Source organism: Microcaecilia unicolor, chromosome 4 (genome assembly GCF_901765095.1).
Source record: "Microcaecilia unicolor chromosome 4, aMicUni1.1, whole genome shotgun sequence".
Classification (NCBI taxonomy): domain Eukaryota; kingdom Metazoa; phylum Chordata; class Amphibia; order Gymnophiona; family Siphonopidae; genus Microcaecilia; species Microcaecilia unicolor.
In genome coordinates this window covers 122674715-122693160 of record NC_044034.1, presented here as the reverse complement: position 1 = coordinate 122693160, position 18446 = coordinate 122674715, and the positions used below count along the sequence as shown (strand labels likewise).

At 43.9% G+C, this 18446-nt stretch overlaps 1 protein-coding gene across 2 annotated transcripts in view; it reads right to left on the bottom strand.

Moving 5' to 3' along the window:
* Positions 1–1001: 1001 nt before the first annotated feature.
* Positions 1002–18446, bottom strand: part of COMMD6 (COMM domain containing 6) — a 38610-nt gene continuing 21165 nt past the window's right edge. Inside the window, exons 5-7 of one of the 2 annotated variants that reach the window (XM_030200603.1) lie at positions 9857–10025; positions 3489–3641; positions 1002–2648 (exon numbers count right to left, since the gene is read on the bottom strand). In XM_030200603.1, coding sequence (XP_030056463.1) covers positions 2598–2648; positions 3489–3641; positions 9857–10025 — 373 coding nt within the window. In that variant the 3' untranslated portion in view covers positions 1002–2597. Of the gene's footprint in view, positions 2649–3488; positions 3642–3823; positions 5521–9856; positions 10026–18446 lie in introns of those variants that run through there. The other variant, XM_030200604.1, reaches the window with a different exon arrangement.

Sequence of the window (18446 nt, the reverse complement as noted above, 5' to 3'; positions counted from 1 at the left end):
ATAGCCATCATCTTAGAGCGTTTATTTAGAGAGACAGATAATAAATAGCTTCCAAATGTGCTGTGAAAAGCAGACATCAGCAGAGGGATAAAGCTCTTCCAGACCTTGGCAATCTAAGTCATGATGCATCATATGAATAAGGCTATACAACATAGGAAATGTCAAATAAGTTGCCAGGAGAACTGAGGCAAAGGGCAACTTAATTCAGTGTGAAAAATCTTTTTTATTTCCCCTGGGGGAAGAGGTCAGATGCTCTTTTTCATCTTAGCTTACAGGGTTGGATGAATCTAGTAGTAGTCCTGGGCTGGGTCAGGTACAGGTTGATGGGGAATTGTATATGCGAGTGGATTAGGTACTTTATTGTTAGTGATTAAACTGGCACTTTTGGATGGATTCAGTAAATGGCGCTCAAAATTAAGTGCTGAAAAAAATTGCAATTCTATCCTTTGTAGAATCATGATTAACATTGATTCCCATGTCTAACTTTAGGCACCAGATTTTCGCCTATTGAAACCTGAGGCTGTATTGTATAATTCCAGGAACAACATTGCTGAACACTCCTGATGCACCTGTGGCCACGCCCCCTTTTGAAATGCCATGCCTTATAAAATAACATGCAGCCAGACAAATGTGTAAATTTTAATGAGTGCCAATAGTCAATAATTACTTATTAGCACCCAATTACTGATGTTAATTGGCTCATTACTCTATTTGCACATGCATCTTGGGTGCCACATATAGAATCCAGGGGGCTTATGTATTTTTATTTGTGCGCGTTTTTAAATGCAATAGTCAATATAGCAGTGTATAAGTTAATAATATAATGAAAAAGTCTTATTGCATAGGGTCCAAAAAATAACTAGATTAGGGAAACTGGTTGTTGAACATTAAAGTGGTACTGCTAGATCACAAACTTTCTTCTCTAAAGTTTTGTATTGGATAGGGATTGGGGGGGGGGGGGCAGGAGGATTGGGGTGAAAACAAAAAATCAGACATCCCAGAAAAATTTCAAATTTTATTGCTGTAGGTCATGTGTCAAGACAGTTGGGGGGGGGGGGGGGGGGGGGAGCATAAGATGAAAAGCAGCAAGGACATTACACCTTGATTTAAAACTGTAAGTGCATTTCTATAATATTTATTTTGAAGTTGGTGTAAATTTTAGAACGCTACCTGGGGCAAGGCAGTTTAGCAAAGCTTGGGTAACTCGGTCCTCTAATTCAGACACACAAAACTGAAACATTATGGCTTTTGGATCAAAAAGTACACAATAATTGAGAAGTTCACTGTTGCTATCCTGAAACCAGACTAACACTTTGAACGGGAGCCGACCCTCTGTGAGCTTCTAGAGAGGGTTTCTAGAACTAGACCAAAGAGGCATGAGAAAAATGACATGTACTTCTATACACTGTACAGTTATTACAATGGGTTAGTGAAATCCTGTAATTTCTTCCTATATTACCCTGTGTATGCATATGCCATCTTGTATGTTATCAAATCATGGACTTCTCTATTTGGTCTGAGAAAGAAATTAAGAGCAAATTACAGCTGGGACATTACATAATGCTCATGTCTCCCATCTCCTACTCGAATGGCTGAAGACTGCTAACACTAACATTCTATGCTTCACTAATGATTGCCCGATTGTTTGTTCTATGACCTGTGACAGCTACTATTAGTGTGGTTCATTACCGCTCACAAGCGGAGGATCTTGTGGCAATAGGCACCATTTCTTAGTACGCACTAGTTGCACAAACACTTCCATGGCAAAAGACACAACCACACTTGATGCCAAGACTTCACAGAAGTAACTGGAGAGAGCTTTAAAGGGTTAATAATTAAAAAAAAGAAAATAATGGTTCCTAAAATGTTGGGCTTCAATGCAGAGTTTTCTTAATACTTTTTAAAAATGTTGTTCAGTTTCCCTCTGGTATTGTTCTTTAGGGGTGTTACTTTCTAATTTGCACTGTTTTTGGCTCTTCTCTTCTGGTTTTCCCTTCTCTTCCCTACCTCTACCCCTTTAGCGCCCTCCCACCCCCTGCTTCTTTCCCCTGGCTACAATGGCAGTGGCTCTCCCCTGCTCAGGCTTAGCACAGACTATACCACTGGCTCCTTTGCTCAAGCTGGTGGCAGTCGCTGAATAAGCATAAGATTTACTTTTTTCTAGCCTTGATTACAAAACAAAGCAAAACTTGATAATCACGAAATGGGCATTTTTGCCTCAATGGAGAATACGGTGTTAGGTGAGGACATTAAATAAAACTAAGTTGCAGAATTTGCGCTCCTCATCACATAGTCCTATACAAAAAATATTTGTGCCAAACACCATTCTTGATATTCAGAGTTGTGGAAGATCCATACGAAGGAAGAAATGTTCCTGGAGAAAAACCAACTTATTCCCGGTATGGCCAAAATGTAATTCTCATGCCATGAGAAAAATGTTGGTGCTTGCTTCCGTTCATATGACTCAGGAAATTTTCAGAAATGATGGCCAACAGGAAGCCTTAACAAAACCTGATCTTGTCCTGTGTCATGGGCAAAAGCTCTTGGTACACAAGGAGATCAAAGCATGAGCTCTGCAAATCGACAATGTGTTGGACTTAAACACTTTCCAGAACAGCGGCCATTTCCTTGAACTGTTTGAAGAAATTCTGAAAATGAAAAACAAACAGGACAGATTAATAGCAGAAAATAAGGAGTATGCAAAAGGGAAAAAGATATGGAAATAAAGCCCAGTCAATCTAACAAATATAAGAAATGCTCTGATCATTGATCACATACACGGCTTCAGTTAAACTCAAATACTACACACATTTCTTTCAAAACATAGAAAATGATGATATATATCCTAGGTCATTTCATGTTGTTGGCAAACGAAAAATGAAAAAGAAAAAAAAAAATCAAATTTTGGGTTCTTTTACAAAGCTGGGGTAGAAAGAGTCTTGGTGCACTCTTACACAGGTCTTTCCCGTGCACAAAGGTAATTTTTACTGCAGTTGGAAAGTGGCCGATTTTTCCATTTTCTGAATTAATGGCCACAAGCTAATGGTGGATTAGTGTTGAGGACAAAGCCTCCCTATATTGGTCACCAGCTGATAGGTAGAAACCAGCTTTCCCAGCTAGCACTGCCCAAATATATCTTCCCTTTCTTTATCCCCTACTTTGGTGAAAATTGCCAAAATTAAAGAAATGCCATCTGATTCTTGGCACTACTATCGCTTTGGAAAAGTCTTTCAAAGAATATGAAGACCAAAGCAGCATAGTTTTCTCAAGCAGGTAAGAAAGAGAAACACACATTTACACCTGTTACACTAAAGCTAAGTCAGTGTTATCTGTGTTCACATGTGCAAATAAGTACATTTTTATGTCTCTCTACCTTTGCAGGTCTCTAGGTATGTGTAACAGCACCATTTTACATGCATCATATCATGACCAAAGAATAAAAGCAAGGTTAGGAAATAAAGCAAACAAAATATATAAATATATATAACCTGAAACTGTGGAATGGTCATTTCAAAGGATTTGCTCACGATCTGTCCGGAGTAGTCTGCCACTTTCAGCATCACAGTCACGTAGGGGTGATTCAGAGACCTGCAGGAGTCCGAGCTCACTGCCACCCCCAGCTTCCACTGGAAATCTACAAGCTGCAAAAAGGCCAAAAAGTTGTTATCTGAACATGGCCCCATCTGGCTGTACTATCAACACATACTGACACACTGGGATATAGGCAGCATTCCCAAAGCCTATGTAGATGGATAAGCATACATGAAAACTCGGGTCTCTTAACTTCAGTACAGACTCATCAAATGGAAAAATTAGTTCTTACCTGATAATTTTCTTTCCTTTCCTTTGGTGAGAAAATGGATGGAACCATTACATCCTAATTCAGAAGTAAGAGCTTCAATAACATTTCTATACATCATAAGATGTAACTTCTTTTTTAACATTTGTATTTATTACTAATAAATATATGAATGAGCAGTGCAAGCTGGCAGATGGTCCTTCCAGTGTCACCTCCACAAGATGGGTGTTCAGAAATTGGAAGTCCCACTCACAGTTCAGACCTCACAATGACAGACATTCAAGAGAGGATGGGACATACTTTTATCCTTAAATTTCATTTTATATTAGATTTTTTTATCCCCAATTTCTGTTCTTATACATTCTTCATGCCAGACAGCATGCCCATGTGACACAAGCCCTCACCCTCCTCAACAGCTACAAAAGATATCTCCTCCAAGAGAGTTACCTTCAACGCTGTCCCGGGAAGCAGGGAACAAGGGAAACCTGGCTGTCAAACAATCTTAATACACTCATTCAGAAATATAAAAGATGTTTAGAAGGAAAATCAAAGTCTAAATACAAAAGCCACATATTCGACCATCGTTTGCAATAATTCTGGAGCAGCTTACAGCCATCGAAAGGGCAGTGATAAGAGATGCCACAAGAGTCTTTCCACTCCATGCAAGATGATTGGAAAGTGGAAATACAGGGAATGTTTGATGAATTGAGGACTAAGGAAAAAGTGAGTAGGTATCTTTTTGGATGTTTTTGTAATCTTGTCCTTTATTTCCTTTTTATCTATTTTCAATCTCTTTTGCCTGTGGCCTAGTTTAATTCATAGTTCAGGTTTCTCCTGCCTAGGGATGTTGATTAGGATGTCCTGCTGAAATTGTAATTATGCTGGTGATGAGATTTCTGGTCCAAATGCAGTCTTTAAGCTAGCATTTGTTCACAAGATGTTTTGTAGTTTGGGGCACCATGTGTAAATGATGAAAGGAAAGTAGTATTTGAATGAATAGCCTTGGTGAGAAGATGATAAAGAATTGCAAAGGTAAAAGATCCTAAAGGTCTAACTGGCCTGATAATTCGTATCTGGTATCAATGTCTGCCCATATGCAAAAAGAAGCAGGAAGACCATCAATTCACTCTTCTTTTTTTTAGTCAAAAGAACAGAAAATTAGAGTTCCAAGCTCACTTATTTTCTTTGGATGGGGCAAAAAAATTTAAGATGCAACTAACTCCATGCCTGCATAGTCTGGATGGGAGAGAATCTTGTGTAATTGGATGTGCCTGTTCTAACCAGCCCCTGGCTAGCACCATTATTGGTGGTCTCCTTCTTCCTCTTCAGCCTTTGTTGATGGTATCCAAGTGATAGTGATTCTGGCCAGCCCTCCACCACTTCTAACACACCATTTTCTGAAATGTGTACTAGCTAGTTTTGCATCCTGTGTCTGAGAAAGGAGCTTAGTAAATCAGGGCCATCGTTGGTTATACCAGCACCCCACAGCTTGGTTGGGTGGGGGAGGGGCATTGGTGGTTTAGGTTAGAGAGTGAATAATTTTATTATCTTCACTGCTCTTGGAGCAATGACAAAATAAACAGATACAGCCTGCTTTGGTGACCTTGGCCAGCCTCCACCTGCCTCCTGCAAATTAAATGCCCAATTTTAGTTTGTTTTGGATTTTATTTTTCTCTCATAAAGATGACAAGTGGTTTCAAACATTGCATGGAGGCAGTTCATGCAAATCTCTCTCAAGAATATTCATTTTGGATATCCTAAAAACCTGACTGGCTGGGGTGCCTCCAGGATCAAGTTTGGGAACCACTGTCCTATCCCATGACTTTCTCAATTTCTCGGGAGTCTTTCATGAGGTATTTTGTCAAATATCTTTTGAAAATTCAGATATACAATATCAACCGGCTCACCTTTATCATAAAAACATAAGAGTAGCCATACTAGGTCAGACCAATGGTCCATCTAGCCCAGTATCCTGTTTTCCAAACAGTGGCCAAGCAGGCCACAAGTACCTGTCAGAAACCCAAATCGTGGCAACATTCCATATGTTGATTCATCTTGTCAAAGAAATGTAGTAGATTGGTGAGGCAAGATTTCCCTTGACTAAATCCATATTGGCCTTTTCTCATTATTGCATGCTTATGTATATGCTGTGTAATTTTGTTCTTTATAGTAGTCTATACCATTTTGCTTGCCACCGTTGTCACACTCACCAGTCAATAATTTCCCGGATCACCTCTTGAACCCTTTTAAAAAATTGGCATTATATTGGCCACCTTCCAATCTTCTGGCACCATGCTTCATTTTAAAGATACATTACATATTATTAATACCTCTGCAAGTAATTTTTTCAAATCTATCAGTATTCTGGGATGTATGTATATCATCTGGGCCAGGCAATTTGCTACTCTTCGGTTTGTCAAATTGCCCCATTACATCTTCCAGGTTTGCCGAGATTTGTTTATTTCTCGACTCATCAGAACTGAGTATCATTTCTGAAACTGGTATCTCTTCCACATCTTCAGCAAAGAATGAATTTAATCTCTCTGCTATGGCCATGGAGTGCCTCTTTTACACATCAGTCATCTAACTGCCCAACTGATTATTTTACCGGCTTCTTGCTTCTAATATACCTAAAACGTTTTACTATGTGTTTTTTTGCCTCCCATGTAAATCTTTTAAAAAGTCTCTTTGCCTTCCTTATTGGCGCTTTGCATTTGGTTTGCCATTTCTTATGTTTCCTTTTATTTTCAGTCAGATCCTTCTTCCCTTTTCTGAAGGATTTTTGTTTTTTTTTAGTTTCCTTCACCTCACTTGTTAACCGTGCTGGCTGTCATATGACCTTCCTTCCTTTTAATACATGGAATACATCTGGTCTGGACTTCAAGGACAGTATATTTGTATAGCATCCACACCTGATACAAATTTTGACCTTTGCAGTTGCTCTTCTTTGTTTTTTTTTATCACCTCATTTTATCATAGAAATTAGCATAGGGACTAAGATCTTAATAATGCAGTTCGATAGCGCAGTTCAATGTAGTAGTAATATCCTATTAAACATACTAGACAGCTTTGGCATATGCGGCACAGTCTATAAATGGTTCCAAGGATTCTTGAAATCAAGATCTTATAAAGTGAAAATGAAAGGAACCTTATCCTCCTCTTGGTCACCAGACTGTGGCGCCCCTCAGGGTTCTCCACTGTCACCCATAGTGTTTAATGTGACCACTAGGTAACAGACTAGAAACAGCAGGATTCAAGACATTCATATATGCTGATGATGTTACCATATACATAACATTCAAAAAGAACATTCAAGACATCTTACAAAAGGCAAAACTTGGCTTAAATTTGATGGAAACCTAAACTAAAACTAAATAAATAAAAACTAAAACTAAATAAAGAAAAAAACTAAAGTCATGGCCTAGTGGTAAGAGTGGTGGACTTTGGTCCTGGGGAACTGGGTTTGATTCCCACTGCAGGCACAGGCAGCTCCTTGTGACTCTGGGCAAGTCACTTAACCCTCCATTGCCCCAGGTACAAATAAGTACCTAAGCCGCATTGAGCCTGCCATGAGTGGGAAAGCGCGGGGTACAAATAAACCAATCTATTTGACCGAAACGACTACAACAGTTTTGCAATTGACAACACTTCATTCCCCATTGACAATCTGCAATTCTAGAAAAAATTATAGTAAACATTTAACATTTGATACTCAGGTTTCCTCGGTAATCACAAAATCTTTCAGGTCTCTTCAGAAACTAAAAAGGGATTAGACCCTATATCTCATCAAAAATAATCAGATTATTGGTACAATCATTAACATTATCCCAATTTGATTATTATAATGCCATATATGCTGGTTATAAGGAGTACCTGTTGAAAAAACTCCAAACAGCTCAAAACACTGCAGCCAGGTTCATATAATCCCTAATCCCACACCACCTTACATCATGAAAAGTTCAGAAATGGAAAACAATAATATTAACCTCTCTCACAATATGCGAATATATCAATCTAAGCGTGTATTGTACTTCTGTATTATGTACTAGACTTCTACAAATCTAAAATTTGCAACTGCCTTTTTAGCAATATGTAAGCCACATTGAACCTGCCATACGGTGGGAAAATGTGGGCTACAAATGCAATAAATAAATAAATAAATAAATAAATAAATAAACAAAATCTTTCATTTTGAAAGTGCCTCCCCTTTATTAAATTACACTGGTTTCCTATCAAAGTGAGTATCACCTTCAAATTATGTACCTTTATCTTTCAAATCCTAAATGGCACAGTTCCAGACTATATGGATAAACTTACCTCAAAGAAACATGAAATATGAGGCAAAAAAGTATCTCAGACTACATCTCCCAAATTGCAAAAACGTGATCTACAAAACTGTGTCCACTCTGCAGACTTCACTTAGGAACCAAATGGTGGAACTCCTTACCGCTCAAAATAAGAAATATACAGGAATATACTAAATTCTGCAAAATCCTCAAATCATTCCTGTTCAAGCAACTAATTATTACCTGAATTGGTTATCACTCTATTTACCATTTATTTATTTATAATATTTGTATCCTACACTTTCCCACTAAAAGCAGGCTCAATGTGGCTTCTCTTTAACCTTCTCTTTACTTCATGTACAATTTCTTATTCATAATTAGATTTTCTAAATGTTAAACATCCATAGCTATCCCAGAATGCTATGATATTGCATTGTATAATTGGGTTCTTACAAAAAAATTACTCTTATGCATTATTCTTTGTTATGTATTCTATACTGTTTATTGTAAGCCACATTGAACTCAAATTTGTTTGGGATAACGTGGGATATAAATGTCACAAATAAATATGTAGGTACTTAAATCTACCAATGGCTACAGCAGAGTTTCCCCAAGTCTGGTCCTGGAGTACCCCTTCCCAGTCAGATTTTCAGGATATTCACAATGAACATGCATGAAGGAGATTTACATATAATGGAGGCAGTGTATGCAAATCAAGTTCATGCATATTTTTCATTGTGGATATCCTGAAAACCTGACTAGCAAGGGATACTCTAGGACTGGACTTGGGAAACACTGGGCTACAGTTCTCCTCGCTGTTGACCTTCTGATCCTTATGCTGCCTCTTGTACTCCCCTCTTTGATTCAAGAAAACTTAGGAAGTTGCTGAAAGTAGTTGTCAGTATCTAGTTCATGAGCTTTGTATCCCTCTCACACGACACATTAAATTAAATTCTGCAGCCCTCAACACCAATTTCCTTGATGAGGTTCAATGATACTCCACCGTTATTTCTCAGCTGGTCACTAAGGGGCCCTTTTACAAAGGTGCGCCATAAAGTGGCCAGCAGTAGTGTGTGGGCGCATGTACTGGACGCGCACTGGATCATTTCTCCAGCACGTCTGGAAAAAAAAAAAGGGGGGGGGGGTTGGGCTGGAAAATGGACATGCAGGAAAAGGAAAACCCGTGTGCAGCTATTTACGGCCTGAGCCCTTAACGCCATCCACTGACTTACCGGTAAGAGCTTAGCGTTACCTGTGCGGTAAACTGTCCAGCGCGTGCCAACTGCTGATTACCACAGGGAACATCCTCCACAGTAGAAAATTATTTTCTACCATGTTTCGGCACGTGCCAAACTCAGAATTACCACCAGCCCTGGAGCATATGCTAGCCGGGCGGTAATGCTGATTTGACATGCGCTGCATGCACGTAGGCCCTTACACACCTTTGCAAAAAGGGCCTCTAAATGTTATCACAAATGGTTAACAATGCCATGTGACGTGATAAAATGAAACAAAGTGGAGAGGCACAAAACTTCACAATGAAAGCCAATTCCAGAAAAAAAAAAATTTAAAAAGCGTGTGATCCTAATGTAAAATGTATGTAGAAAACCTACCTCCCTTTCCTCCTCTATTCTCTCTTTTTCCCTGCCAGAACTTCATAAAAATTACACAGTAAATGATCAGATTTTTGCACCAATTTCCCTTTACCCAATAAAAGTTCTACTAAATGTGACCAATTTCAACCTTCCAGAGCTGGGAAACGGTTTGTTACCTGTCCTACTGTTACCATGTTCTTGGGATCTTCTGACAAGGAGATCGACTGCCCATGCTGACTCCACACTTGGAGAATGACCTGCAGGACTTGTTTTGGCAACACACTGCGGATGGTGGAAAGACTGGCTGACAGCTCTTCATCCGAGAGCTTGTTCTGTGCTGCAGTGCTGTGAATATATTCACAGAAAGTTATGAGACTATTTGTTCAACATAAAACCAAAAAAAGTTACAAACCAAGTCTCACTGAAAGCAACCTAAAGTTTGCCCAAAACAATTTACAGTCCTTGCTATGGTTTGGACTACTGGGTTTACACTTAAGATGTAGGTACTTTGCTCTGTGCCTCGTGGGTTCACAATCGTAATGGAGAGCTAAATTTCTTGCCTATGATCACAAATAACCACAACAGAAATTGAACAGGTCCCCAGGTTTTCAGCCCAGTGCACCAACCGTTAGCCTACTCCTCAGCTCTGACACTGATTACTTAGTCCACCCAATCTGCTTATTTATCGGGATTTATTAACCACCTTTATGAAGAGATTTCACCCATGTTCGTGTACAGCAGTTTAACATGAAACTTACAATTTTATTAACAGCATAACAATAGTAAAAGAAAATACCAAATATAAAGCATAAACGCAATCAATCTGAGCCACATCTTAATTTAGGTTTTTGCTTTCTTTTCCTCACTACTCATGTTCTTTCAATGCATGTCCTATGCATGCTTTCTGCCACTGTTTTGGCTCTTATCACAGGAGTCTGTTCCAGGTGTTTGCTCATTGGGCTTCCCTCCCTTCACATAAGACCCTTTATCCTCAACTTTTCACTGAATGGTGATGGACCTCAACCCAAATCACAGCCACGTTTTCAGGATACCCCCCAGTGAATATTCAGGAGATGAGTTTGCATACAATGGGAGGTAGTCCATGCATATTGTGGGTATCCTGAAAACCTGACTAGCTAGGTGTGCCCCAAGGACACACCTCTATTCTATGGAAAATTTGACCTTCTGGTACCTTACTGAAGTCTACTAGATATTTAAGTATTTATAACATATCCTCCCTTACCCTTCTTTCTTCAAGAGTACATCTTTAGCGCCTTTGTTTCCCTGCATATGACATACTCCTGTAGTCCATGCACCATTTTTATGGTCCTCCTTTCAACTGCCTCTACCTTATTAATGGTAATCAATAGATGTGCTCCCAGAACTGAACACAGTATGCCAGTGTCCTGTACAAAGAGATATTACCTCTCTGTTTCTAACAGCTATGTTTCTTTATGCACCCAACTGCTCTGTCACACTGATTTGCTGCCTTGAGATTAAAAGATGACCCCATCTCTTGCTGCTTTCCTCTTTGATGACTATCAGTTTCTTTCTCCGAAATAATATTTTCAATTGCCAACCCTTCAGTCATTGTCTAGCTTTATCAATGTCCTTCCAGTACAGTCTCTCTTTTTGCAGATTATCTTATCCATGAACTGGCACTTCATTTATAAACCTCTTCAATTAATGTGTGTGACCTTGAGGGAACAGCAGGGTTCACATTCTTGCAACAGCCCATAGCTCTTGTTCCCTTAACCAGAATGGACTCCACTGATTTTGAAAACAGGAAGGACAAATCAAACTTGGGTATACATATAAAGTATTGCATACCATGTATAATGAGTTTACCGTGTTGGGCAGACTGGATGGACCGTACAGGTCTTTATCTGCCGTCATTTACTATGTTACTATGTAACCTCTCACCCAGTATATAAATTTTTTTTTCCAACGTTCAGACTGGCTAGCTTTCTCAGTTCTCATGTAGAACAGTGTGAAATGCCTTAAAAAATTCTGTTTCTGTTCTGATCTCTGAGCACTGCTCAGCTTCTACTACAAAATTAAAACTGCGCGATACAATGAGATGTTATTTCAAGCATGCAGATCGAAGAAAGCCTGCCAGACGCAAGAACACATGCATCAAGTTTAGTAACTTTTTGTACTGGAGAGTTGCCTGTATAACTTAATAGGTTCATTAGATGCTAATTGACCTCAACAACCAGTTATTTTCCTTTACACTTGTTCTTTGAGGAGAGAGAACAATACCTTATTTTTATATAAAGTTGAAATACAAAATTCAAGTATACAACTTTTGAAAAAAAAAAACATCAGTAAATAAAATAAAGTTCAGGAAAGAAAATTACAATGAATAATTCAATAAAGATCAACACCAATTCTGAAGTCCACAAAAGTAAGGGATGAAGAATGGGAATGAGACTTGATGTATCGCCTTTCTGTGATTTTTGCACTACATTCAAAGCGCTTTACATACTATATACAGGTACTTATTTGTACCTGGGGCAATGGAAGGTTAAGTGACTTGCCCAGAGCTGCAGTGGGAATCAAACCCAGTTCCTCAGGATCAAAGTCCACCGCACTAACCACTAGGCTACCCCTCCTCATTACGGAGATACAAATTTAAGGGGAAAAAAATAAGAAAAACAAGAAAACAGGACCAACAAAAGTGGGTTAACTTCAGCCTGCTGACTGGGGAAAGTTCTAGCCTGCAATTCTTTGGGAGCAGATAAAGCAGTCTTTTTGCTGAGAGATGTAATCAATTACAAAAGGTTAAAAATTATATTATATGATATATAGGTTTACTCCCATTCACTAAGCCATGCTAGTGGCTGGCGTGTGCCAAAGCTGAACACGTCACCATTGCAACGCAGCAGCCACTAGCACGACTTAGTAAACGGGGGGGGGGGGGGGGGGGGGGGGGGGGTGGTGGTTAATTTGTGATGGGATTGGGTGAAACAGCGTTCACTTACTGAAGCTTAAGAAGTGCTGGATATCATTGTCCCATCTTCCTGCTTGTCAAAGTATTTTCTCATGTCCCCAATTGTGAGTCGTCAGGCTGAGTTCTTCCATACACAGCATTATCCTCTCCCCAGGCTTCCTCAAATCTTTGAGGTTACTCCAGTAATCTATGTTCTTTGGGGGTCAACAATGTTACAGAAACCTGGGGAGAGCGAATCTCTCCACCCGACAAAATCTCTCCCAGCAGCACTATCCCCAAAGCAAGGTATAATTCTCTTTAACTAAACATACATGTGAATTTATTTAAGAGATGGTAGTAAACCACACTCCTAAACCATAATGGTACAACCAAGGGGTGTACATAAAGTACATTTTTATCTGTTGGATATATCCAACATAACACAGTCTAAATGGTCCTTTGATTTTCTAAGATGAGAGGACTTATCCATAGAGATTCCAGATCCTATGGATAATGGCTCTTCTCTCCTTAGTTTCTGCTGCTTCAGTATTAAAAGCATAGCCTGAATCTTCTGAAGTATCTTTCTCCCAGTGGGGACAAAGGAGTATTTAGGGATTTCTGTTAAGAATTCTGTTTGTATTAGGACAAGTGTTTCTTAAAATGTGCACCCAGCAGTATTCCGCGTTACCCTTTAAAGCTACTGTCAAGGAACATCAGGAGCAAAAACGTACATTTTCAATAAATTCCTCTCCAGCTTTAAATGGTAATTTTTCCAGTAGCAAACAGTGTGCTATGTCTGTACAAGGGAGGGAAGGACAGGGTAAGGTAATACATTAACCCCCATTCGAATGATTTCCTCTTTGTATCCTGATCTGCCTTGATCTAGGTTTTTCTATAACCTAGAGAGGCTGAGAAGCACAGCCTGACTAATTTTTCCTTAGCTGCACTTTAGACTCACATGATGTCTACAGCCCAGCCTGGTTTTCAGGATTTCCACAATAGGGTATGATACATACCTGTAGCAGTTGTTCTCCGAGGACAGCAGGCTGATTGTTCTCACGACTGGGTTGACGTCCGCGGCAGCCCCCACCAACCGGAAGAAGCTTCGCGGGACGGTCGGCACGCAGGCCACGCCCACCGCGCATGCGCGGCCGCCTTCCCGCCCGTGCGCGACCGCTCCCGCCAGTTGAATGACAAGCAATAAAATATGAAACACACAACTCCAAAGGGGAGGAGGGAGGGTAGGTGAGAACAATCAGCCTGCTGTCCTCGGAGAACAACTGCTACAGGTATGTATCATACCCTTTCTCCGAGGACAAGCAGGCTGCTTGTTCTCACGACTGGGGTATCCCTAGCTCTCAGGCTCACTCAAAACAATAACCCAGGTCAATTGAACCTCGCAACGGCGAGGGTACAACAGAAATTGACCTACGAAGAACAACTAACTGAGAGTGCAGCCTGACCAGAATAAATTCGGGTCCTGGAGGGTGGAGTTGGATTTACACCCCAAACAGATTCTGCAACACCGACTGCCCGAACCGACTGTCGCGTCGGGTATCCTGCTGGAGGTAGTAATGTGATGTGAATGTGTGGACAGATGACCACGTCGCAGCCTTGCAAATCTCTTCAATAGTGGCTGACTTCAAGTGGGCCACCGACGCTGCCATGGCTCTGACACTATGAGCCGTGACATGACCCTCAAGAGCCAGCCCAGCCTGGGCGTAAGTGAAGGAAATGCAATCTGCTAGCCAATTGGAGATGGTGCGTTTCCCGACAGCGACCCCTAGCCTGTTAGGGTCGAAAGAAATAAACAATTGGGCGGACTGTCTGTTGGGCTGTGTCCGCTCCAAGTAGAAGGCCAATGCTCTCTTGCAGTCCAATGTGTGCAACTGACGTTCAGCAGGGCGGGTATGCGGCCTGGGGAAGAATGTTGGCGAGACAATTGACTGGTTAAGATGGAACTCCGACACCACCTTCGGCAGGAACTTTGGGTGAGTGCGGAGCACTACTCTGTTGTGATGAAATTTAGTATATGGAGCATGAGCTACTAGGGCTTGAAGCTCACTGACCCTACGAGCTGAAGTAACTGCCACCAAGAAAATGACCTTCCAGGTCAAGTACTTCAGATGGCAGGTATTCAGTGGCTCAAAAGGAGGTTTCATCAGCTGGGTGAGGACGACGTTGAGATCCCATGACACAGTAGGAGGCTTGATAGGGGGCTTTGACAAAAGCAAGCCTCTCATGAATCGAACGACTAAAGGCTCTCCAGAGATGGCTTTACCTTCCACACGATAATGGTAAGCACTAATCGCACTAAGGTGATTCCTTACTGAGTTGGTCTTGAGGCCAGACTCCGATAAGTGCAGAAGGTATTCAAGCAGGTTCTGTGCAGGGCAAGAACGAGGTTCTAGGGCCTTGCTCTCACACCAAACGACAAACCTCCTCCACTTGAAAAAGTAACTCTTTTTAGTGGAATCCTTCCTAGAGGCAAGCAAGACCCGGGAGACACCCTCAGACAGACCCAACGCAGCGAAGTCTACGCCCTCAACATCCAGGCCGTGAGAGCCAGGGATTGAAGGTTGGGGTGCAGCAACGCTCCGTCGTTCTGCGAAATGAGAGTCGGAAAGCACTCCAATCTCCACGGTTCTTCGGAGGACAACTCCAGAAGAAGAGGGAACCAGATCTGACGGGGCCAAAAGGGCGCTATCAGAATCATGGTGCCGCGGTCTTGCTTGAGCTTCAGTAAGGTCTTCCCCACCAAAGGTATGGGAGGATAAGCATACAGGAGGCCGGTCCCCCAATGAAGGAGAAAGGCATCTGACGCTAGCCTGCCGTGTGTCTGAAGTCTGGAACAGAACAGAGGCAGCTTGTGGTTGGTCTGAGAGGCGAAAAGATCCACCGAGGGGGTGCCCCACTCTCGGAAGATCTTGCGTACCACTCTGGAATGGAGCGACCACTCGTGCGGTTGCATGACTCTGCTCAGTCTGTCGGCCAGACTGTTGTTTACGCCTGCCAGGTACGTGGCTTGGAGAAGCATGCCGAACCGACACGCCCAACGCCACATACCGACGGCTTCCTGACGCAGGGGGCGAGATCCGGTGCCCCCCTGCTTGTTGACGTAATACATTGCAACCTGATTGTCTGTCCGAATTTGGATAATTTGGCAGGACAGCCGATCTCTGAAAGCCTTCAGTGCGTTCCAGATCGCTCGGAGCTCCAGGAGGTTGATCTGCAGATCCTTTTCCTGGAGGGACCACAGACCCTGGGTGTGAAGCCCATCGACATGGGCTCCCCACCCCAGGCGAGATGCATCCGTCGTCAGCACTTTCGTGGGCTGCGGAATTTGGAATGGACGTCCCAGGGTCAAATTGGTCCGTATGGTCCACCAGAGCAGTGAAGTGCGGCAACTGGTGGAGAGGCGGATGACATCCTCTAGATTCCCGGTGGCTTGGAACCACTGGGAAGCTAGGGTCCATTGAGCAGATCTCATGTGAAGACGAGCCATGGGAGTCACATGAACTGTGGAGGCCATATGACCCAGAAGTCTCAACATCTGCCGAGCTGTGATCTGCTGAGACGCTCTGGTCTGCGAAGCCAGGGCCAAGAGATTGGTGGCCCTCGCTTCGGGAAGGTAGGCCTGAGCCGTCTGGGAATTCAGCAGCGCTCCTATGAATTCCAGAGACTGAGTTGGCTGGAGATGGGACTTTGGGTAATTTATCACAAACCCCAGCAGCTCCAGAAGTTGAATAGTGCACTGCATGGACCGGAGGGCTCCTGCCTCCGAGGTGTTCTTGACCAGCCAATCGTCGAGATATGGGAACACGTGCACTCCCAGCTTGCGTAGGTAGGCCGCTACCACCACGAGGCACTTGGTAAACACTCGTGGGGCAGAGGCGAGCCCAAATGGCAGCACACAATACTGAAAGTGGCGTGCGCCCAGGCGGAATCTGAGATACTGTCTGTGAGCTGGCAGTATCGGTATGTGAGTATATGCGTCCTTTAAATCCAGGGAACATAGCCAATCGTTTTTCTGAATCATTGGCAGAAGGGTGCCCAAGGAAAGCATCCTGAACTTTTCTTTGACCAGGAATTTGTTCAGGCCTCTCAGGTCTAGGATGGGGCGCATCCCCCCAGTTTTCTTTTCCACAAGGAAGTACCTGGAATAGAATCCCTGCCCGGGTGGTACGGGCTCGACCGCATTGGCGCTGAGAAGGGCGGAGAGTTCCTCTGCCAGTACCCGCTTGTGATGGGAGCTGAAAGACTGAGCTCCCGGAGGACAATTTGGAGGCAGGGAGGCCAAATTCAGGGCGTATCCGTACCGCACTATTTGGAGAACCCACTGGTCGGAGGTTATGAGAGGCCACCTTTGGTGAAAGAATTTTAACCTCCCTCCGACCGGCAGGTCGTCCGGTACGGACACTTGTAGGGCGGCTATGTTCCCATGGATCCAGTCAAAAGCCCGTCCCCGGCTTTTGCTGTGGAGGCGCAGGGGGCTGCTTAGGCGCACGCTGTTGACGGGAACGAGCGCGCTGGGGCTGTCCCTGTGCCTGACGAGGCCTTCGGGCCGGCTGGTTGTACCTACGCTTCGCAAAAGAATAGGGTGCAGCCTGCCGAGCCCGGGAAAAACGCCCGCCCGCGGGGGCGGGTGCTGAAGGCGCCCGGTGGGAGAGCTTGTCGAGAGCGGTTTCCCGCTGATGCAGTTGGTCAACCATCTGCTCGACCTTCTCGCCAAAAATATTATCCCCCCGGCAAGGGACGTCAGCCAGTCTCTGCTGGGTGCAGTTGTCCAGGTCAGAGGCACGCAGCCATGAGAGCCTGCGCATCACTATACCTTGGGCCGCAGCACGAGATGCCACGTCACAGGTGTCAAAAATCCCCCTGGACAGGAACTTTCTGCACGCCTTCAGCTGCCTGACCACCTCCTGATAAGGCCTGGACTGCTCCGGCGGGAGCTTATCGACCAGGTCCGCCAGCTGTTGCACATTGGTCCGCATGTGGATGCTCATATAGAGCAGGTAAGATTGGATGCGGGTCACGAGCATGGAGGATTGGTAGGCCTTCCTCCCAAATGAGTCCAGAGTGCGAGACTCCCGCCCCGGGGGCGCCGAGGCGGTATCCCTCGAACTCCGTGCCCTCTTGAGAGCAGAATCCACGACCGCTGAGTCATGGGGCAACTGGGGCCGCATGAGCTCTGGGTCAGAGTGGATCCTGTACTGGGACTCTGCTTTCTTGGGAATGGTGGGGTTAGTTAGTGGTCGCACCCAGTTCCGAAGCAGCGTCTCCTTCAGGACATTGTGCAGCGGTACCGTGGAGGACTCTCTAGGTGGTGATGGATAGTCGAGGACCTCGAGCATCTCGGCCCTCGGCTCTTCCACAGAGACCACGGGAAAGGGAATGCTTATAGACATATCCCGCACAAAGGAGGCAAAGGAGAGACTCTCAGGAGGTGAGAGCTTCCTCTCCGGTGACGGCGTGGGGTCCGAGGGAAGGCCCGTAGACTCCTCTGAGGAGAAATATCTCGGGTCCTCCTCTTCCCCCCACGAGTCCTCATCCTCGGTATCGGACATTAGCTCATGTAGCTGAGTCCGGTACCGGGCCCGGCTCGACGTCGAGGCACCAAGGTCTCGGTGTCGTCGAGCGGTGGACTCCCGCGCCGGCGGGGACGGAGCTCCCTCCATCGACGGGGACTCCACCTGCGTGGCGGTCGAGACCGGCACCGCAAGCGGCGGCGGTGTCGACAGCCCCGGCGCCGGGCTAGAGCTCGCCGGCGCCACAGTCATCGGCGCCGGGGGCGCAAGCACCCCCGACGCCGGCACAGCCTGGCGCATCAGCCC